This window comes from Dendrobates tinctorius, unplaced genomic scaffold, assembly GCF_039654945.1.
Source record: "Dendrobates tinctorius isolate UK_male_01 unplaced genomic scaffold, ASM3965494v1 ptg000007l, whole genome shotgun sequence".
NCBI lineage: Eukaryota > Metazoa > Chordata > Amphibia > Anura > Dendrobatidae > Dendrobates > Dendrobates tinctorius.
In genome coordinates, this window is record NW_027361675.1 from 55,204,837 (window position 1) to 55,223,957 (window position 19,121).

The 19,121-nt window shown below is 44.5% G+C and overlaps 1 protein-coding gene across 1 annotated transcript in view; it reads left to right on the top strand.

Annotated features, from left to right (window-relative positions):
• LOC141086031 (uncharacterized) overlaps positions 1-19,121 on the top strand; it is a 971,752-nt gene that overhangs the window by 107,591 nt on the left and 845,040 nt on the right. The window contains exon 20 of the mRNA XM_073571764.1: positions 7,019-7,114. Coding sequence (XP_073427865.1) covers positions 7,019-7,114 — 96 coding nt within the window. The remainder of the gene's footprint in view (positions 1-7,018; positions 7,115-19,121) is intronic.

Here is a 19,121-nt window from a genome sequence, read left to right on the forward strand (position 1 = left end):
GAGGGCGAGACAGAAGTGTAGTCAGACAGTCCAAGATTGCGGCAAGCAGCACAGGTTGAGAATACAAAGCTGAGGTCAGGAGCGGAGAGGTTAGACACAATGGGTAAAGGAGCTGGGTCCATAACAGGTGAGATGAGACAAAATAACACTGGTTTGATTGCTGAGACTGACAGAAACCTAAATTCAGGCAAAGAATGGATGGTGGAATTGCCTTATATATCACCTTCTGGCAAGTGATAAGATGGGGAAGCAGATCTCTGCAGGACAGAGTGGATACAAATTTCAGCAGTGTTTGGATGCATCTCCTAATAGACTTACAGCAACAGGCAGAAACACCAGAGCTGGAAGTGTAGCACAAGTCAGCTCAGAGTGATGGTCAGGTACCCGGTGGTGCAGAGCACGACACGCAGTGAGTAGTGCGGCACTTAAAAGGTGTGCGAGTCACTGATGTAGCAGTACCACCCTTCTGCCCCCTCCTTTTTTGGCCAGACCAATGGAGAAATCTTTCAAGGATGGTAGAGGAGCAGATATTCTCCACAGGCTCCCAAGATCTCTCCTCCGGATAAAAACGCCCTTCCAATTTACTAAATAGAATGTGCTTGGGATTCTTCAGACCTGCTTTGAATCCAGAATGCCTTTGACCTAAAACACGTTCAAAGGCCCCTCAGGAATTGAAATAGAGGCAGGAATATGGACCTTGGAGAAGCGATTCAGGATCACTGGCTTCAAGAGCAAGATGTAGATGGAGTTTTGGATCTGTAGAATTGGCTGAAGTAGAAGACTGTAGATTACCAGATTGATTTGTCTGATGATCTTGATCTGACCAAGATACCAAGACTCCTTCTAGCGAACATTCTGCGAAAACAACCAAACCTTATCTCCAGGTAGGTAGTTAGATGCGAACCTCTCTTTGTTTTGTCCGCATGAGTCTTCATCTGAGACATGGTCTTAAGGAGGGAGGCCCGAGTTCACTGCCACATCTGGAGGACATTGGCAAATGAAGAATCAGCAGCTCTAACCTGGGAAGAATCAGACATAGGAGAAGGAACTTGAGGATGCTGAGCATAAATAATGGAGAATGGACATGCTCCAGAAGACTTTCCAATGTGGTTGTTGTAGAAAAACTCTGCCATGAGGAGTAGTTGTACCCAGTCATCCTGGCATGCAGAGATAAATTGGCAAATATGTTTCTTGAGAGTCCCTGGTTACATCGATCCACTTGCCTATTGGTCTGTGGATGGTGTGCAGAGGAGAAGTCCAGCCAGATATTAAGCAACTTGTAAAGAGCCCTCCAAAATTTAGATGTAAACTGGACAAAAGTTTTCCAGAAGGAATGTCTTTCAAGAGGACAGCGGTGAGAAATGTAGCACAGGACAGATAAGAGCGATGATCAGGTACTTGGTGGAGCAGAGTGGAACACATGGTGAGTAGGGCGGTGCTTAGAAAGCATGCGAGTTGCTAGCTTAACACTGGATTGATTGAGAAACTTGGCAAAGTTTATTGCAAAGAGAAGTGGCCAGGAGAAGGTAGCTGCAGTAGCATCAGGTGAATAGCATAATTACATTAATTAAAATAACTTTAATTACCTGGTAAATCCCCTGCTGCTTGATTACTGCCACTCTGGTGGTCTTTGTAAGCTGTCCTGAAGTCCAGACTTTCCCGACTACCTGCATAACCTGCTGCAGCCAAACTCTTGCCTTTTGTATTGCGTTGTGGACAGTGATTCGCTGCAATATTTACATGCAGGTAGATAGAATGTCATCTCCACAGAACAGGTTACAAAGTCTCATGGAACTACTGAAGCAGCATGAGTTTTAGCAGGTGAGCATAAGTTGAAGTGTACTGTAACGGTCATTTTCAATGTTTTTTGATATGCTGAACTCCCAGAAATGTGTTGTAAACCTGTGCTTACTGGGTGGTGTAACTTCTACTGATTATTCAAAAGATGACACAGAAGCACCCAGCTGTTGTCTGATTGTGTGCACAACACTGTATGGGCTCAATAGAAAAGCTGTTTATTAACGTATACTTTGTAGATATACAGTCATGACCGAAAGTGTTGGCACCATTGAAATTGTTCCAGAAAATGAAGTATGTTGTGAATTCGCTTTCTGGCCTACCTCTGGTTACTAGTGAAGGTAGTGGAGCTGGTTGTATTGACAGAGGGGTCACGAGTTCTCTTTCCAGGCTCCCTCTGGTGGTTACTGGAGGTATTGGAGCTGATCTAATTAACAGAGGCCTGCCACCTGATAATGAGGAGGAGGACAGGAGATCTGGAGTTTCTGACTGGATTTAAGACAGCTGACTCCCTCTATCCCTGCTGGTGATTTTTTCCTGCCTCCCGAGGTCTTAGTTTCCAGCTCAGCCCCTGAATGCTCAGCTAAGTGGTCTTTTGCTATTGCTCACATTTGATCTGGTTTTGTCTATTTCAGTTTTTTGTGTGGTCAGCCAGCTCCGGCTGGGGCTGTGCTGAATTTTCATCCTTATGTTACTGCTTGTGCCAGTTTGTTTTTGTCCCTTATTAGATTGGCCTCTTTTTGCTCTGCTTTCAGAATATACCAGAGTGCTGATATAGTGGGCGAAGTCTAGTGACTTCAGTATTTTTCTATCAGACATGTTGGGCATTTTTTGCAGGGTTTTTGCGTGATTGCAGACAGAGTCTTTCCTTTCCTGTCCTGTCTAGTTAGTGTGGGCCCCATCGTTTGCTCAGTCTATTTTCCTACCTGCGTTTGTGTTTTCATCTTGTCTCACTGACAATATATGTTTGGAGGCTATCTATTCCTGCTCTGGGGCAGTTTAGATTTCCCCTTTCTTGCTTTAGGCTTATTTAGTTCTCCAGCTGTGTCGAGGTGTCTAGGATCATCGTAGGTACGCTCCACGGCTACTGCTAGTTATGTGGATAGGATCAGGGGTCTGCAATCCACTTAGTTACCAACCTCTCTGGTTTTCTGTTGCTTAGCTTGGTCTTGCTTTCCTCCTCGATGACCCAATCATAACAGAAGTATTTCTCCCAGAAAATTACACTTTTTGTTATACATATATTTTTTTACTTTGTGTGTATTGGACCAACCCCAAAAAAACAGAGGAAAAAAGGCAAATTGGACATAATTTCACACAACTCCAAAAATGGGCCAGACAAAATTGTTGGCAACTTTCTAAAACTGAGGATAAATAACTTTGTTTTAACCATATTATGATCGTTCAAGCTCACCTGTGGCAAGTAACAGGTGTGGGCAATATGAAAATCACACCTGAAAGCAGATAAACAGAGAAGTTGACTCAGTCTTTTGCATTGTGTGTGCCACCCTGAGAATAGATGACAGTAAGAGGAGAGAGAACTGTTTGAGAACTTGAGAACAAAAATTGTTGAACAATATGAACAATCTCAAGATCACAAGTCCATCTCCAAAGCTCTTGATGTTCCTTTCTCCATGGTGCACATAATCAAGATGTTTACAACCTATGGAACTGTAGCTAATCTCATTTGATGTGGACGGCAGAGAAAATTTGATGAAAGGTTGCAACACAGGATAACCTGGATGATGGATAAGCAGCCCCAATCAAATTCCAAAGAAATTCAAGCTGTCCTGCAGGCTTAGAGTGCATCACTGTCAGTGCAAACTATCCGACATTTGAATGAAATGAAACGCTATTATTTATTTATTTTATTTTACTCACTTATATAGCGCCATTAATTCCACAGTCCTTTACAGACATTATCGCTATAGCAGGAGACCCAGGAGGACCTCACTGCTGACTGAGAAATCTAAAAAAGCTAGACTGCAGTTTGACAAAATGTATGCGAGTAAGCCAAAATCCTTCTGGGAAAGCATATAGTGGACACATGAGACCATAGATAGATAAAGCACATCATTCTACTGTTCACTGAAAATGGAATGAGGATGACAAAGAAAGAACACAGTACCTACAGTCAAATATGGTGGAGGTTCCAAGATGCTTTGTGCCTGCTTTGCTGCCTCTGAAACTAGGTGTCTTGACTGTGTGCAAAACCTCATGAAATCTGAAGATTACCAAAGGATTTTGGGTCACAATTTAGTGCAAAGTGTAAGAAACCTGGGTTTGTGTCTTACGTCATGAGTCTTCCAGCAGGACAATGACCCAAAACATACTTCAAGAAGCACCCAGAAATTGATGAAAACAAAGCGGCTGGAGAGTTCTGAAGTGGCCAGCAATAAGTCCGAATCTAAATCCTATCGAACACCTGTAGAGAGATGTTAAAATTCCTGTAATGAGAAGTCACTGTTCAAATATGAGAGACCTGGAGCTGTTTGCAAAGGAAGAGTGGTCAAAAATTCCAGTTGAGAGATGCAAGAAGCTTGTTGATGGCTATAGGAAGTGAGAGGCCTGGATGTCTTCCTGGAGCATAACAATATTGTATCTTACACTTATTAGGTTCTTTAGAAGGATGTAGATCTGGTGATTTATTCTCACGAAATATAGGCTGAACTGGATGGACAAATGTCTTTTTTCAGCCTTGCTGGCTAGCTATGTTACTATGATTGATTGCAGTTATTTATTCCAAAGGGTGTGCAGCTAAGTATTAAGTTGAGGGTGCCAACATTTTTGTCCTGCCAATTTTGGGGGTTTTGTGTGAAATTATGTTCAATTTGCTATTTTTTTGTATTGTTCCGGTACACACAGAAAATAAACACGTGTATAACAAAACATGTTTAACCCCTTTCCTACATTAGACGTACTATTCCGTCCATGTGACCTGGGACCTAAGTCCCAAGGACGGAATAGTACGTCTAATGCGATCAGCTGCACTCACGGGGGGAGCGCAGCTGATCACGGCCGGGTGTCAGCTGATTATCACAGCTGACACCCGGCACAATGTGTCAGGGGTGGTCACGGACCGCCCCCGACACGTTAACCCCTAGCACACCGCGATCAAACATGATCACGGTGTACCGGGGGTTAAAGGAAGCATCGGCAGGGAGGGGGCTCCCTCTGTGCTTCCCTGCAACCCCCACAGCGGCGCAATGTGCAGCGCCGCTGCGAGAGTCGCCTTCCCTGCAGGTCCCCGGATCCAATATGGCGACGGGGACCTTCGGGGGCCTGCAGGGAGCTGGCTTCCTCACTGCCCGCAGAGCGCAGGCATGAGGAAGCCTGCAGCAGTGCCTGTGACAGATCGCTGATCTGTCACAGCGATCTGTGATGTGACAGATCAGCGATCTGGCACAGGACAGTGATGTCCCCCATGGGACATTATAATAAAGGAAAAAAAAAGTGTAAAAATAATTTTAAAAAAATCGCTAAATAAAAAAAAATATTCCCTAATAAATTCATTTTTTGAAAATAAAAAAACAAAAAAACAATAAAAGTGCACATATTTGGTATTGCCGCGTCCGTAATGACCCACCCTATAAAACTGTCACATTAGTTAACCCCTTTAGCGAACCCCTTAAAAAATAAAAATAAAAAACGAAGCAAAAAACGATTTATCATACTGCTGAACAAAAAGTGCAATAACGCGCGATCAAAAAGACGTATATAAATATCCATGGTACCACTGAAAACGTCATCTTGTCCCGCAAAAAACGAGCCACCACACAGCATCATCAGCGAAAAAATAAAAAGTTATAGCTCGCAGAATAAAGCGGTGCAAAAATAATTATTTTTTATATAAAATGGTTTTCATTGCATAAAACCGCCAAAACATAAAAAAACGACATAAATGAGTTATCGCTGTAATCGTATTGACCCGAAGAATAAAACTGCTTTATCAATTTTACCGCATGCGGAACGGTGTAAACGCACCCCCCAAAAGAAATTCATGAAACGCTGGTTTTTGTTCATTCTGCGTCCCAAAAAATCGGAATAAAAAGCGATCAAAAAATGTCACGTGCCCAAAAATGGTACCAATAAAAACGTCAACTCATCCCGCAAAAAATAAGACCTCACATGAGTTGGTGGGTCAAAATATGGAAAAATTATAGCTCTCAAAATGTGGTGATGCATAAACTATTTTTACAATAAAAAGCGTCTTTTTAGCGTGCGACAGCTGCCAAACATAAAAACCTGCTATATATATAGTAAATCAAACCCCCCTTAGTTAGGGGAAAATAATAAAATATTTTTTTTTTTTTATTATTTCCATTTTCCAATTAGGGCTAGGGTTAGGGTTGTAGTTAGAACTGGGGGGTTTCCACTGTTTTGGCACATCAGGGGCTTTCCAAACGCGACATGGCGTCCATTCTCAATTCCAACCAAAAAAGTTAAATGGTGCTGCTTCCCTTCCGAGCTCTGCCATGTGCCCAAATAGTGGTTTACCCCATATATGGGGTACCAGTGTACTCAGGACAAATTGGACCACAACTTTTGGGGTCCAATTTCTCCTGCTACCTTTGGGAAAATAAAAAATTGAGGACTAAACGATCATGTTTGTGGAAAAATTGAATTTTTATTTTCACGCCCGGGCGTTATAAACTCCTGTGAAGCCCTAGGGGGTTCAAGGTGCTCACCACACATCTAGATAAGTTCCTTAGGGGGTTTAGTTTCCAAAATGGGGTCACGAGAAAACATTGTCAGAATCACCGGGATCCATGGAAGCGTTCCAGAGTTCTTACCTCATAAAGGGACAGTGGTCAGAATTGTAAAAATTGGCCCGGGAGTTAACGTGCAAACCTCCCTTGGGAGTAAAGGGGTTAATTGTAATAATTTTCTGGGAGAAATGCTTCATTTCCTGGAACAATTTCAAGGGTGCCAGTACTTTCGCCATGACTGTATTATCTTTTTTTATAACAACCCCTATAATTTTACATGCACTATGCTATTTTATTGTAAAGTTATAATTTATTTTACTCACTTACATAGCACCATTAATTCCACAGCACTTCTAAATCCCATACGGACACAGGGAAAACATACAAATTCCTTGCAGATATTGTTCTTGGTAGGATTTGAATCTAGGACCCCAGAAAGGCTACAGTGTTAACCACTGAGCCACCATATTATATATTCAATATAATCAAAGTCAATCTTCAATGTATTTCAGGGAGGATATCAAGAGTATGTGTCAGAAGATGATGAAGCTTTGGAATTAGTTGGCCACATCCTGCAGCAGGTGGAGAATGGTGTTACTGAATGTCAGGTGAGAAAATTGTCTTCTTTAGAAATCTAAACAAGATAGGCACGTATCATCCATGTTTGCAGCACTAGATGGCAGTATTGCTCTGTGAACTGAACGCTTTCCCTCTGGTTAGAAATAGAAATAGAAAGTTAATTATTTTTACATAAATAAAGATATGATGTTCACCAAAATAATTGTGTATTCTGATATATACTGCTCAAAAAAATAAAGGGAACACTTAACCAACACAATGTACTATGATGTGTTCTCTTTATTTTTTTGAGGAGTATACAGTATTATCTATACTGTGTATTCCATGACAGTAAACTACTGCAGTGCTAAATTTTCTATTCTTGAAGAGATTGGTCTTTTTTTAACCAAATCCATCAAAAAGATTTCTGTTTCTACCTTGTCAACACATCCTATGAAAATCTTAAAGGAAATATGTCAGTAGGAGCAACAGGGTATTCCAATTCAGACATACTCCTTAACCTCAGACCTCTCCTACTAAAATACAATACAAGGCGATCACTCTCCTTCACACACATGATTTCCCTTTCTCTGCTTCTTCTCACTGCTGGTGACATATCCCCCAATCCTGGCTCCCCCTGCCTCATACATCCCACTAATCCTCACCCCTATCTTTCTCACACTAAGAGAAACTATCGCAATCTCTCACACTTAAAACCTGTGCCACTGACCCCCACCCTCCCACACCCTCTTCGAGAGCACTTTGGAATGCTCGCTCCATCTGCAACAAGCTCCATGTGATCCACGACCTCTTTACCTCCCACAACCTTTCCTTCCTGGCCCTCACTGAGACCTGGCTGACACCCCATGACATAGCCTCCCCGACTGCACTGAGTTATGGCGGCATCCACTTTACCCACACTCCTCGTCCTGGCAACAGACATGGTGGAGGAGTGGGTTTCCTCCTTTCTAAAAACTGTTCCTTCAACCCTATCCAACCCCCACCCTCCCTTATCCTCCCTTCTTTCGAGGTTCACTCTGTCCGTATTTACTCTCCCTCTAATCTCCAAATGGCTGTCATATACCGACCACCGGGCTCAGCCACTGCCTTCATTGACCAATTCTCCACCTGGCTCCTCCACTTTCTCTCTTCTGACATCCCCACCATAATCATGGGGGACTTCAACATCCCCATTGACACCCACCAGCCAGCAGCCTCCAAACTCGTGTCACTTACCTCATCCTTTGGACTTACTCAGTGGTCCTCCACAGCCACCCACACAGATGGACATACATTAGACCTCATCTTCACCCGCCTCTGTTCCCTATTTAATCTCACAACCTCTCCCTTCCCCCTATCTGACCACCATCTACTCACCTTCTCATTTTTGTCCTTCTCACCTGCCCCCCATGTCCAGCCACTAGCACATCCTCGCAGAAACCTCGCACACCTAGACATTCACAGACTTTCAGACTCTCTTCTACCTCTGTCCTCCATATCTTCACTCCACAACACGGACAGTGCCACCACTTTCTACAATGCCACCTGTTGTGAATTCTCTTTCTGGCATCCCTCTGGTTATTACTGAAGGTAGTGGAGCTGGTCAGGTTGACAGAGGGGTTGTGAGTTCTCTTTCTGGGCTCACTCTGGTGGTTACTGGAGGCAGTGGAGCTCATCTGATTGACAGAGGCTGGCCACCTGATAATGAGGATGACGATTGGAGATCTGCGGTTTCAGACTGGGATTTAAGACAGCTGACTCCCTCTATCCCTGCTGGTGATTTTTTTCCTGTGCCTCCTGAGGTCTGATGTCTCCTGCTCTGTCCCTGCACGTTTCAGCTAAGTGGTTCATTTGCTATTCTGTTTGCATTTGATCTGGTTTTGTCTATCTCTGTTTTGTGTGGGTCAGCCAACTCCTAGAAAGGGCGTCTGCATTAACATTCTTATAGTGCCCGGAAGAAAAGAGACCAAAAAATTAAAACACGTGAAAAACAAGGCCCACAAAGCCTGTCTAGGATACAAGCGTTTGGCTGATTCAGAGTAAATCAAATTCTTGTGGTCGGTGAGGACCACAACTTGATGTCTAGCACCCTCCAACCAATGTCTCCACTCTTCAAATGCCCATTTCATGGCCAACAATTCCCGGTTCCCCATGTCATAGTTACGTTCAGATGGGGGGAATTTTCGAGAAAAGAAGGCACAGGGATTCATCTAAGAAGACACCGGATCTCTTTGGGACAAAACGGCTCCTGCACCAATCTCAGAAGCATTTACCTCCACCTGAAATGGGAGTGAAACATTAGGTTGCCGCAGAACCGGAGCAGAAGTGAATCTCCGCTTAAGCTCCTGAAACGCCGAGACTGCCTCTGGAGGCCAATTCACCAAATCAGCGCCTTTTTTGGTCAAATCCGTCAGTGGTTTAGCAATACCAGAAAAATTACTTATAAATTTACGATAGAATTTAGAAAACCCTAAAAACTTCTGAAGAGCCTTCAGAGAAGTGGGCTGAACCCAATCATAGATGGCCTGTACCTTGGCCAGGTCCATTTCAATAGCAGATGGGGACAAAATGATTCTCAAAAACGAAATCCTCTGTACACCAAAGAGACATTTCGATCCGTTAACATACAGAGTATTTCTCTCAAGATCTGGAACACAGTCTGAACATGTTCCACATGGGAATCCCAATCACTGAAAAAAATCAAAATATCATCCAGATAAATGATCAAAAACTTATCCACAAAGTCCCGGAAAATATCGTTCATAAAAGACTGGAAGACGAAAGGGGCATTAGTGAGCCCAAAAGGCATCACCAGGTACTCAAAATGTCCCTCCGGAGTATTAAAAGCCGTCTTCCATTCATCCCCGTGCTTGATGCGAATAAGATTATACACCCCCTGAGGTCAAGTTTGGTAAACCAACAGGCACTTTTAACTCTGGAAAATAAATCAGAAATCAGGGGTAACGGATACTGATATTTAACAGTGATTTTGTTAAGGGAACGATAGTCAATACATGGCCTTAATGAGCCATCTTTCTTGGCCACAAAAAAACCCCAGCACCTAAAGGTGAAGAGGATGGTCTTATATGACCCTTCTCTAATGACTCCTTGATATAAGATCACATAGCATCATGTTTAGGTACCGATAAGTTGAAAAGCCGACCTTTGGGAAATTTACACCCGGGCATCAACTCAATTGCGCAATCATAACTCCTATGAGGAGGCAAAGACGCGGACTTACTCTCACTAAATACATCAGAAAAATCAGCCAAATAGTCAGGAACATCTTGAGACTGGGGAGAAAACAGGAGTGTCACCAAGAGCACATTGACAACCCCAACTCACCACAGACACAATCCAATCCAACACAGGATTATGGGTCTACAACCACGGAAAACCTAGTGCAATAATATCATGTAAATTGTGCAACACCAAAAATTTACAATTCTCTTGGTGGTCCGGGGCGACTCGCATAATCACCTCGGTCCAAAACTGGGGTTTATTCTCCGCCAAAGGGGTAGCATCAATACCCCTCAAAGGAATAGGGGTCCGAAGGGGCACCATAGGAAAACCACAGTGCTTAGCGAAGTCAAAATCCATCAGATTCAAAGCTGATCCTGAATCCACAAATGCCTTAGCGGAAAATGTAGACAAGGAGCAGATCAAGGTAATAGCCAAAAGGAACTTAGGCTGCACACTGCCCATCACAAATGAGTGAGCAAAACGTTCCTCTCGCTTAGGGCAGGCTGAAATACAATGAGTAGCATAACTAATTACGCCTTCTAAACTCTTGACATTGCGCCCTAGACAAAACCCTATCACATTGCATGGGTTCAGAGGTTTGTTCGAAAGGTGGCACCACCTCCCGCGTAGTTTTACGTTCTCGTAAACGTCGATCAACTTGAATGACCAATGACATAGAGTCGTCAAAACCAGAAGGGACAGGGAATCCCACCATAACATCCTTTACGGATTCTGCCAGACCTTTCCGAAAGAGAGCTGCTAGTTTACAATTATTCTTAAAGTTCAGAAATTTAGACCGATCCCCAGAAAACACATCAGGAGTAGGGATCTTTGGTTCTACAACAGATGATTCGGGGAGATAAGGTGAAATTCTCCGCACTTCAGCAGCGAGCTGCTCAACACGATCGGACAATTGTCTAGTCTCCATTAAGGAAAAAATCCTCCTACGGCCCCAGAGAAAAAAGAGGAAAAAATATATAAAAAAATTCTAAAATTCTGACTCCCCTTTTTTTTTTTTTTTTTTGCAATTCTTTCCCTCTTTTTAGAATCTACAGTTTGGCCAGTGATTCTGTTATGAATGGGTCACCGAGGAGGAGAGTGCAATAGGCTATGCCACCAGAACACCAGAGAGGTTGGTTGCTCAGCGGATTGCAGACCCCTAGTCTTAACAACACAACTAGCAGTAGCCGTGGAGCGTTCCTACGTTGCCCTAGACACCTCGTCACAGCTGGAGGACTAACCAAGCCTAAAGACAGAAAGGTGAAATCCAAACTGCCCCGAAGCAGATCCCCAAAGGAATAGACAGCCCCCAAACATATATTGTCGGTGAGACAAGATGAAGTACAAACACAGACAGAAAATAGACTGAGAAAAAAGGAGAAAATGAGTCTAAAACTACATGCAATTCACCATATTTATTATTTAAAAAGGACAGAAACAGGGAGCAGAACCTGTGAAGGCATAAAAAAGATGTACAAAACTAATGTCATTGATAGCCGGATACAAAAAGAAAACCCTGAGCGGTACAGTCAATGGAACAACAGGGTAACTTGACACAAGAGTATCTCATTTATAATGTAGGCAAGGAACGATATATGCTGTGAAGAGGAGGCTCTCTATCATTCAGTAAATGTAATCCTCTGGCGATATAACACTCCTAGATAGTAGTGACATAATGAAGAGAGAGAAGCGATCTAATCATATACAATGTAATAGTCATAGAAGGTTACAACATACCCATCATGTCAGCCAGTGAGGATACCGCCATCCAGGGAGACCCCAACGCGCATTTCGCCATACAACCGCTTCCTCAGATGGGGCCCACACTGACTAGATAGGACAGGACAGAAAAGGCACTGTCTGCAATCACGCAAAAACCCTAATAATTCCAACACGACTGATGTACAAAAATACTGGGGTTTGAACAACCTCGCCCCCACTATATCAGCACTCAGGTGTGAACTGGCGGCTAGCAACAGGCTAATACAGCAGGGGACTGAGCAAACAAACACAAGATACAAAAATACAGGGCAGGAGCCAGCAGCCCCAGGGGGAGAAAGCTGACCCCTGACAGCAAGGCAAAAACCGGTGCAAAGGGTTTAGCAAATGACACTTAGCTGAAAAAATGCAGGATCAGGTAGCAGCCAGAAATCCTCAGTAAGCAAAGAAAGGAGTATCACTGGCAGTCACTGAGAGAAGTCTGCTCGCTTATGTAGTCCCAGTCACTACAACCACTCCTCCAATTATCTTCTGCAGCTGTTGGGTTAACATCAAGTGTGGATTCTGTGGTAGAGAGAATGCAGCAGATTTGGGACCAAGTGGTGGATAAGTTGTCCCAATCTCAGGAAAAAGCCCAACGGTTTTCCAACCGGCATAGGACCATTGGTCCCCGGTTTAAAGTGGGTGATATGGTTTGGTTGTCTTCAAAGAATATTCCTATGAAGGTTGCGTGTCCAAAATTCAAGCCAAGATTCATTGGACCTTATAAGATTTTGAAAATCCTTAATCCCGTTTCTTTCCATTTGGCTCTTCCAGTTACATTTAAGATTCATAACGTGTTTCATAAATCTTTGCTTAAGAGGTTTGTGGAGCCAGTAGTTCCCATGGTGGCGCCTCCTGACCCTGTATTGGTTAAAGGTAATTTGGAATATGAGGTAGAGAAAATATTAGATTCTCGTTTGGCCAGACGGAGACTCCAGTACTTGGTCAAATGGAAGGGTTATGGCCAGGAAGATAATTATTGGGTCTCTGCTTCTGACATTCATGCTGAAAGATTGGTTCGTGCCTTTGGTTCGTGCCTTTCACCGGGCCCATCCTGACCGGCCTGGTGGTGTGGATGAGGGTTCATTGACCATCCCTCTGGTTATTACTGAAGGTAGTGGAGCTGGTCAGATTGACAGAGGGGTTGCGAGTTCTCTTTCTGGGCTCCCTCTGGTGGTTACTGGAAGTAGTGGAGCTGATCTGATTGACAGAGGCTGGCCACCTGATAATGAGGATGACGATTGGAGATCTGGGGTTTCAGATTGTGATTTAAGACAGCCAACTCCCTCTATCCCTGGTGGTGATTTTCTTCCTGTGCCTCCTGAGGTCTGATGTCTCCTGCTCTGTCCCTGCACGTTTCAGCTAAGTGGATCATTTGCTATTCTGTTTGCATTTGATCTGGTTTTGTCTATCTCTGCTTTATGCAGGTCAGCTAGCTCCGGCTGGGGCTGTGCTGAATCACCGCCCATATGTTACTGCTTGTGCCAGTTTGTTTTGTCCCCTGTTATATTGGTCTCTTTTTGCTTTGCTTTCAGAATATACCAGAGGGCTGATATAGTGGGGGCGAAGTCGTGTGACTTTAGTGTTTTTGTGCATCAGACGTATTGGACTTTTTGCAGGGTTTTTTGCGTGATTGCAGACAGTATCTTTCATGTCCTGTCTAGTCAGTGTGGGCCCCATCAGTTGCTCAGTCTATTTTCCTGCCTGCGTTTGTGTTTTCATCTTGTCTCACCTACAATATATGTTTGGGGGCTATCTATTCCTTTTGGGGTTTGCTCCAGGGCAGTTTAGATTTCCCCTTTCTTGCTTTAGGCTTAGTTAGCTCTCCGACTGTGCCGAGGCGTCTAGGATCATCGTAGGTACGCTCCACGGCTACTGCTAGTTGTGTGGATAGGATCAGGGGTCTGCAATCCGCAGGAAGGAGTACCACAAAAAAAGCGACTGAGGTCGCTGCACCAAGCGCATTTCCTCTCCTTATATATACTAAATTCAGATATGTTCTGATTATTGTCGGATCGAAAACGTTTAACACACATAATCTGGATGCAAATAAAACAAAAGATTTACTTCATTTGCCACCTGAGTGCCAAGTTCTTTTTATTACAATCCGCTTAGTTACCAACCTCTCTGATTTTCTGTGGCTTAGCCTGGGCCTGCTATCCTCCTCGGTGACCCATTCATAACAGCCACCCTCACATCAGCCATAGACTCAGTCGCTCCTCTTATGCATGGCAAAGTGCGACAAACCAATAGGCAACCCTGGCACAACAACCTCCCCAAAAAACTTCGACAAGCATCCAGGGTCGCGGAGCGGCGTTGGAAGAAAACACGCCTGTCAGGTGACTTCACTGCTTTTAAACAAGCTACACTTGCTTTTAAATCAGCCCTCACCTTTGCTAAACAGACCTATTTCACAAACCTTGTATCTTCATTATCCCACAATCCAAAACAACTGTTCAGCACATTTAACTCTCTCCTCCACCCACCACTGCCACCTCCAACTCCCCTCATCTCTGCTGAGGACTTTGTCACCTACTTCAAAAACAAGATCTACCAAAGAAGGTAAACCTTTACAGTTCTACCACCCCAACCACTCCACATACCAGACCTCTGCCCTTCCCTAATAACCTCCCTCTCCAACATCAGTGAAGGAGAGCTTACTCAACTCCTTTCCAAATCACACCTCACCACCTATGCACTTGACCCCATCCCTTCCCACCTGCTCCCCAACCTCGCTAACATCATCATTCCAGCCCTAACCCATCTCTTCAACCTATCCCTAACTTCTGGTACCTTCCCCTCTGCCTTGAAACATGCCACCATAACACCCATCCTCAAAAAATCAAACCTTGACAAAACTGCTGTGCCCAGCAATCGCCACATATCATTGCTTCCATTTGCTTCCAAACTCCTTGAACAGCATGTCCATGCTCAACTTTCCTTCCACCTCTCATCTAACTCCCTCCTTGACATCCTGCAATCTGGCTTCCGCCCCCACCACTCCACTGAAACTGCCCTGACCAAAATTACTAATGACTTACTCACAGCCAAAGCTAACAGACAGTTCTTCATCCTCCTCGTTCTCGACCTGTCCTCTGCCTTTGACACAGTTGACCACCGCCTACTGCTACAGATCCTTTCTTCCCTTGGCATCAAAAACCTTGCCCTGTCCTTGATTTCCTCATACCTTTCTGACCGCACATTCAGCATTTCCCACTCGCACACTACCTCCTCATCCTGCCCCCTCTCTGTTGGAGTCCCCCAAGGCTCTGTCCTGGGGCCCCTACTTTTTTCCATCTATACTCTTGGCCTAGGACCACTCATAAAGTCCCATGGCTTCCAGTACCACCTGTATGCAGATGACACTCAGATCTACCTCTCTGGCCCAGATGTCACCTCTCTGCTGTCCAGAATCCTGGAGTGTCTATCAGCCATATCCTCCTTTTTCACCTCTCGCTTCCTAAAACTCAATGTAGACAAAACTGAACTCATTATCTTTCCTCCATCTCACGTATCTTCCCTACCCAATCTATCTATTATGGTAAACGGCATCACGCTCTCTCCCGCACCTGAAATCCGCTGCCTCGGAGTAACTCTCGACTCTGCCCTGTCCTTCAAAACACAAGTCCAAACTCTTGCCACCTCCTGTCGCCTCCAACTCAAAAATATTTCCGGAATCCGTCCCTTCCTCAGCCCTCAATCTATTAAAACTCTTGTACATGCCCTCATCATCTCCCGCCTTGACTACTGCAACACTCTCCTCTGTGGCCTCCCTGCTAACTCTCTTGCACCACTCCAGTCTGTCCTCAATTCTGCTGCCCGACTAATCCACCTCTCTCCTCGCTACTTCCCTGTCTCTCCCCTCTGCAAATCCCTCCATTGGCTCCCAATTCCCCAACGAATCCAGTTCAAACTACTAACACTGACCTACAAAGCCATCCACAACCTTTCCCCTAACTATATCTCTGAACTAATCTCCCAATATCTTCCCTCACGTAATCTTCGATCCTCCCAAGACCTCCTACTCTTCTCCACACTTATTCGTTCCTCACACAACCGCCTCCAAGATTTCTCCCGAATATCACCTATCCTCTGGAATCCCATGCCTCAACACGTCCGATTATCCACCACCCTCAGATCCTTCAAACGGAACCTGAAAACCCATCTTTTCCGGAAAACTTACAGCCTGCAATAGCCATTCTGCTGCCTCATCACCACCAGAGCTGCTGCACCCCTGACTTTCTGTCTCTTCCCACTATCCCGTAGAATGTAAGTCCGCAAGGACAGGGTCCTCTCCCCTCTGTACCAGTCTGTCATTGTAAATTTGTTTACTGTTAACGATATCTATAACTTTGTATGTAACCCCCCTTCTCATGTACAGCACCATGGAATTAATGGCACTATATAAATAAATAATAATAAAGTATGATCCATGTTTCACAGACATGTGAAACTAGCCGTAGGCCTCATTCAGATGTACATGTTAGACATACATGTTCTATCCACTTTTTTCTCAGATACAACATTCACCTATTATAATCTGGATTTTGTCATAACGTGTGTCTGTGCAAAACACACAGAGACATGACCGTTTTTTTGGGTATCACAAATAACAAGGGCTAATACAAGTCTTTGGGCCCATGAAAAACACTTACAGCATACTGATTGCATCAGTGTGTTGTGCGTGTGCTGTCTGTGTAATTTATTTATTTTCTTTATCCATCTGTGAACTACACTGATGACACTGATGGTAAAAACGGTCACACTGATGACATACTGATGGTAGAAATGGACTCACTGATGACACACTGATGGTAGAAAGGGACTGATGGTAGAAACTGTCACACTGATGACTCACTGATGGTAGAAACGGTCACACTGATGACACACTGATGGTAGAAACTGACACACTGATGACACACTGATGGTAGAAACGGACTCACTGATGACACACTGATGGTAGAAACGGACACACTGAAGGTAGAAACAGACACACTGATGGTAGAAACTATCACACTGATGACACACTGATGGTAGAAATAGACACGCTGATTACACACTGATGGTAGAAACGGACACACTGATGACACACTGGTAGAAATGGAAAAAAACACAGCATCCAGGAGGACCAGGCTTGCGCTTTCCCTGCCAGACAGATAAGACTTAACCACGCTCCAGCAGCACACTGAAATTTGGCTTTACAGAGACATACAAAAAGTGCCCTCCAATCTAAGTACAGACAATCTTTGAGCACGTAACTGATGAAGGTCTGCACTGACCGAAATGTTTTGTTTGGTACTACAAATAAACTGTTCCATTTAAGCATTTAAGTTGATTGCCAGGTTTTCATTATACTACACTGGTAGAAATGGACACACTGATGATAGAAACGGACTCACTGGTGACACACTGATGGTAGAAACAGTCACACTGATGACACACTGATGGTAAAAACGGACAAACTGATGACACACTGATGGTAGAAACGGTCACACTGATGACACACTGATGGTAAAAATGGACACACGCGTGTACGAGGAGTACGGAGCGAAGCCACATGTGTTAGAGGTGTACGGAGCGGAGCCGCGCGTGTACGAGGTGTACGGAGCAGATCCGCGCGTGTACGAGGTGTATGGAGCGGAGCCATGCGTGTATGAGGTGTAAGGAGGGGAGTCGTGTGTGTACTTGGTGTACAGAGCGGAGCTGCGTGTGTATGGGGTATGCAGAGCGAAGCCGTGTGTCCGCAGTGGAGCCATATGTGTACGGGATGTGCGGAGCCAAGTGTGTACGAGGCATACAAAGTGTGTACGAGGCATACACAGGAGTACACGGCGGAGCCCTGAGGAACACTTTAAAACTCACACCTGACGGTCCACCGGAAGTGATGTGCTGGAAGCTGACTAGAAATTAGGTAATTTCATGAGGAGATTGTGACGGAACCAGGAATGCTTCAGATCCATCACCATGTCCTCCTCCGACAGCGAGGACAGTAGGATCGCCTTGGAATCGGGGATGCCGGCCAAGTGACTGGATCATGATATGTCCTGCACTGGGAGGCTCAGATGGACATTACAATGGGAGCCGGGCTGCGATAGTATCTTTATAGAGGTGTACGGAGCAGAGCCGCACGTGTACGAGGTGTACGGAGCAGATCCGCGCGTGTACGAGGTGTACAGAGCAGATCCGCGCGTGTACGAGGTATATGGAGCGGAGCCATGCGTGTATGAGGTGTAAGGAGGGGAGTCGTGTGTGTAATTGGTGTACAGAGCGGAGCCGCGTGTGTATGGGGTATGCAGAGCGAAGCCGTGTGTCCGGAGTGGAGCCATATGTGTACGGGATGTGCGGAGCCAAGTGTGTACGAGGCATACACAGGAGTACACGGCGGAGCCCTGAGGAACACTTTAAAACTCACACCTGACGGTCCACCGGAAGTGATGTGCTGGAAGCTGACTAGAAATGAGGTAATTTCATGAGGAGATTGTGACGGAACCAGGAATGCTTCAGATCCATCACCATGTCCTCCTCCGACAGCGAGGACAGTAGGATCACCTTGGAATCGGGGATGCCGGCCAAGTGACTGGATCATGATATGTCCTGCACTGGGAGGCTCAGATGGGCATTACAATGGGAGCCGGGCTGCGATAGTATCTTTATAGAATCTTTCTTTATTTCTTTCTCTCTCTCTGTTTCTTTATTTCTCTGTTCTTTCTTTCTCTCTGTTTCTTTCTCATTCTCTGTTCTGTCTTTCCCTCTCTTTTTCTTTCTCTCTCTCTGTTCTTTCTTTCTCTAATCTCTCTTTTTTTCTTTCTCTCTCTTTTCTTTCTTTCTCTATCTGTTCTTTCTTTCCCCTCTCTCTTTCTTTCTTTCTTTCTTTCTTTTTCTTTCCTCTCTTTCTTTCTCTCTGTTCTTTCTCTCTTTACTTCTTTTGCTCTCTCTCTGTTCTTCCCTATCTCTCTCTCTGTTCTTTCTTTCTCCTCTTTCTTTCTCTCTATCTCTCTGCTCTTTCTTTCACCTCTTTCTTTCTTTCCCCTCTTTCTTTCTCTCTCTGTTCTT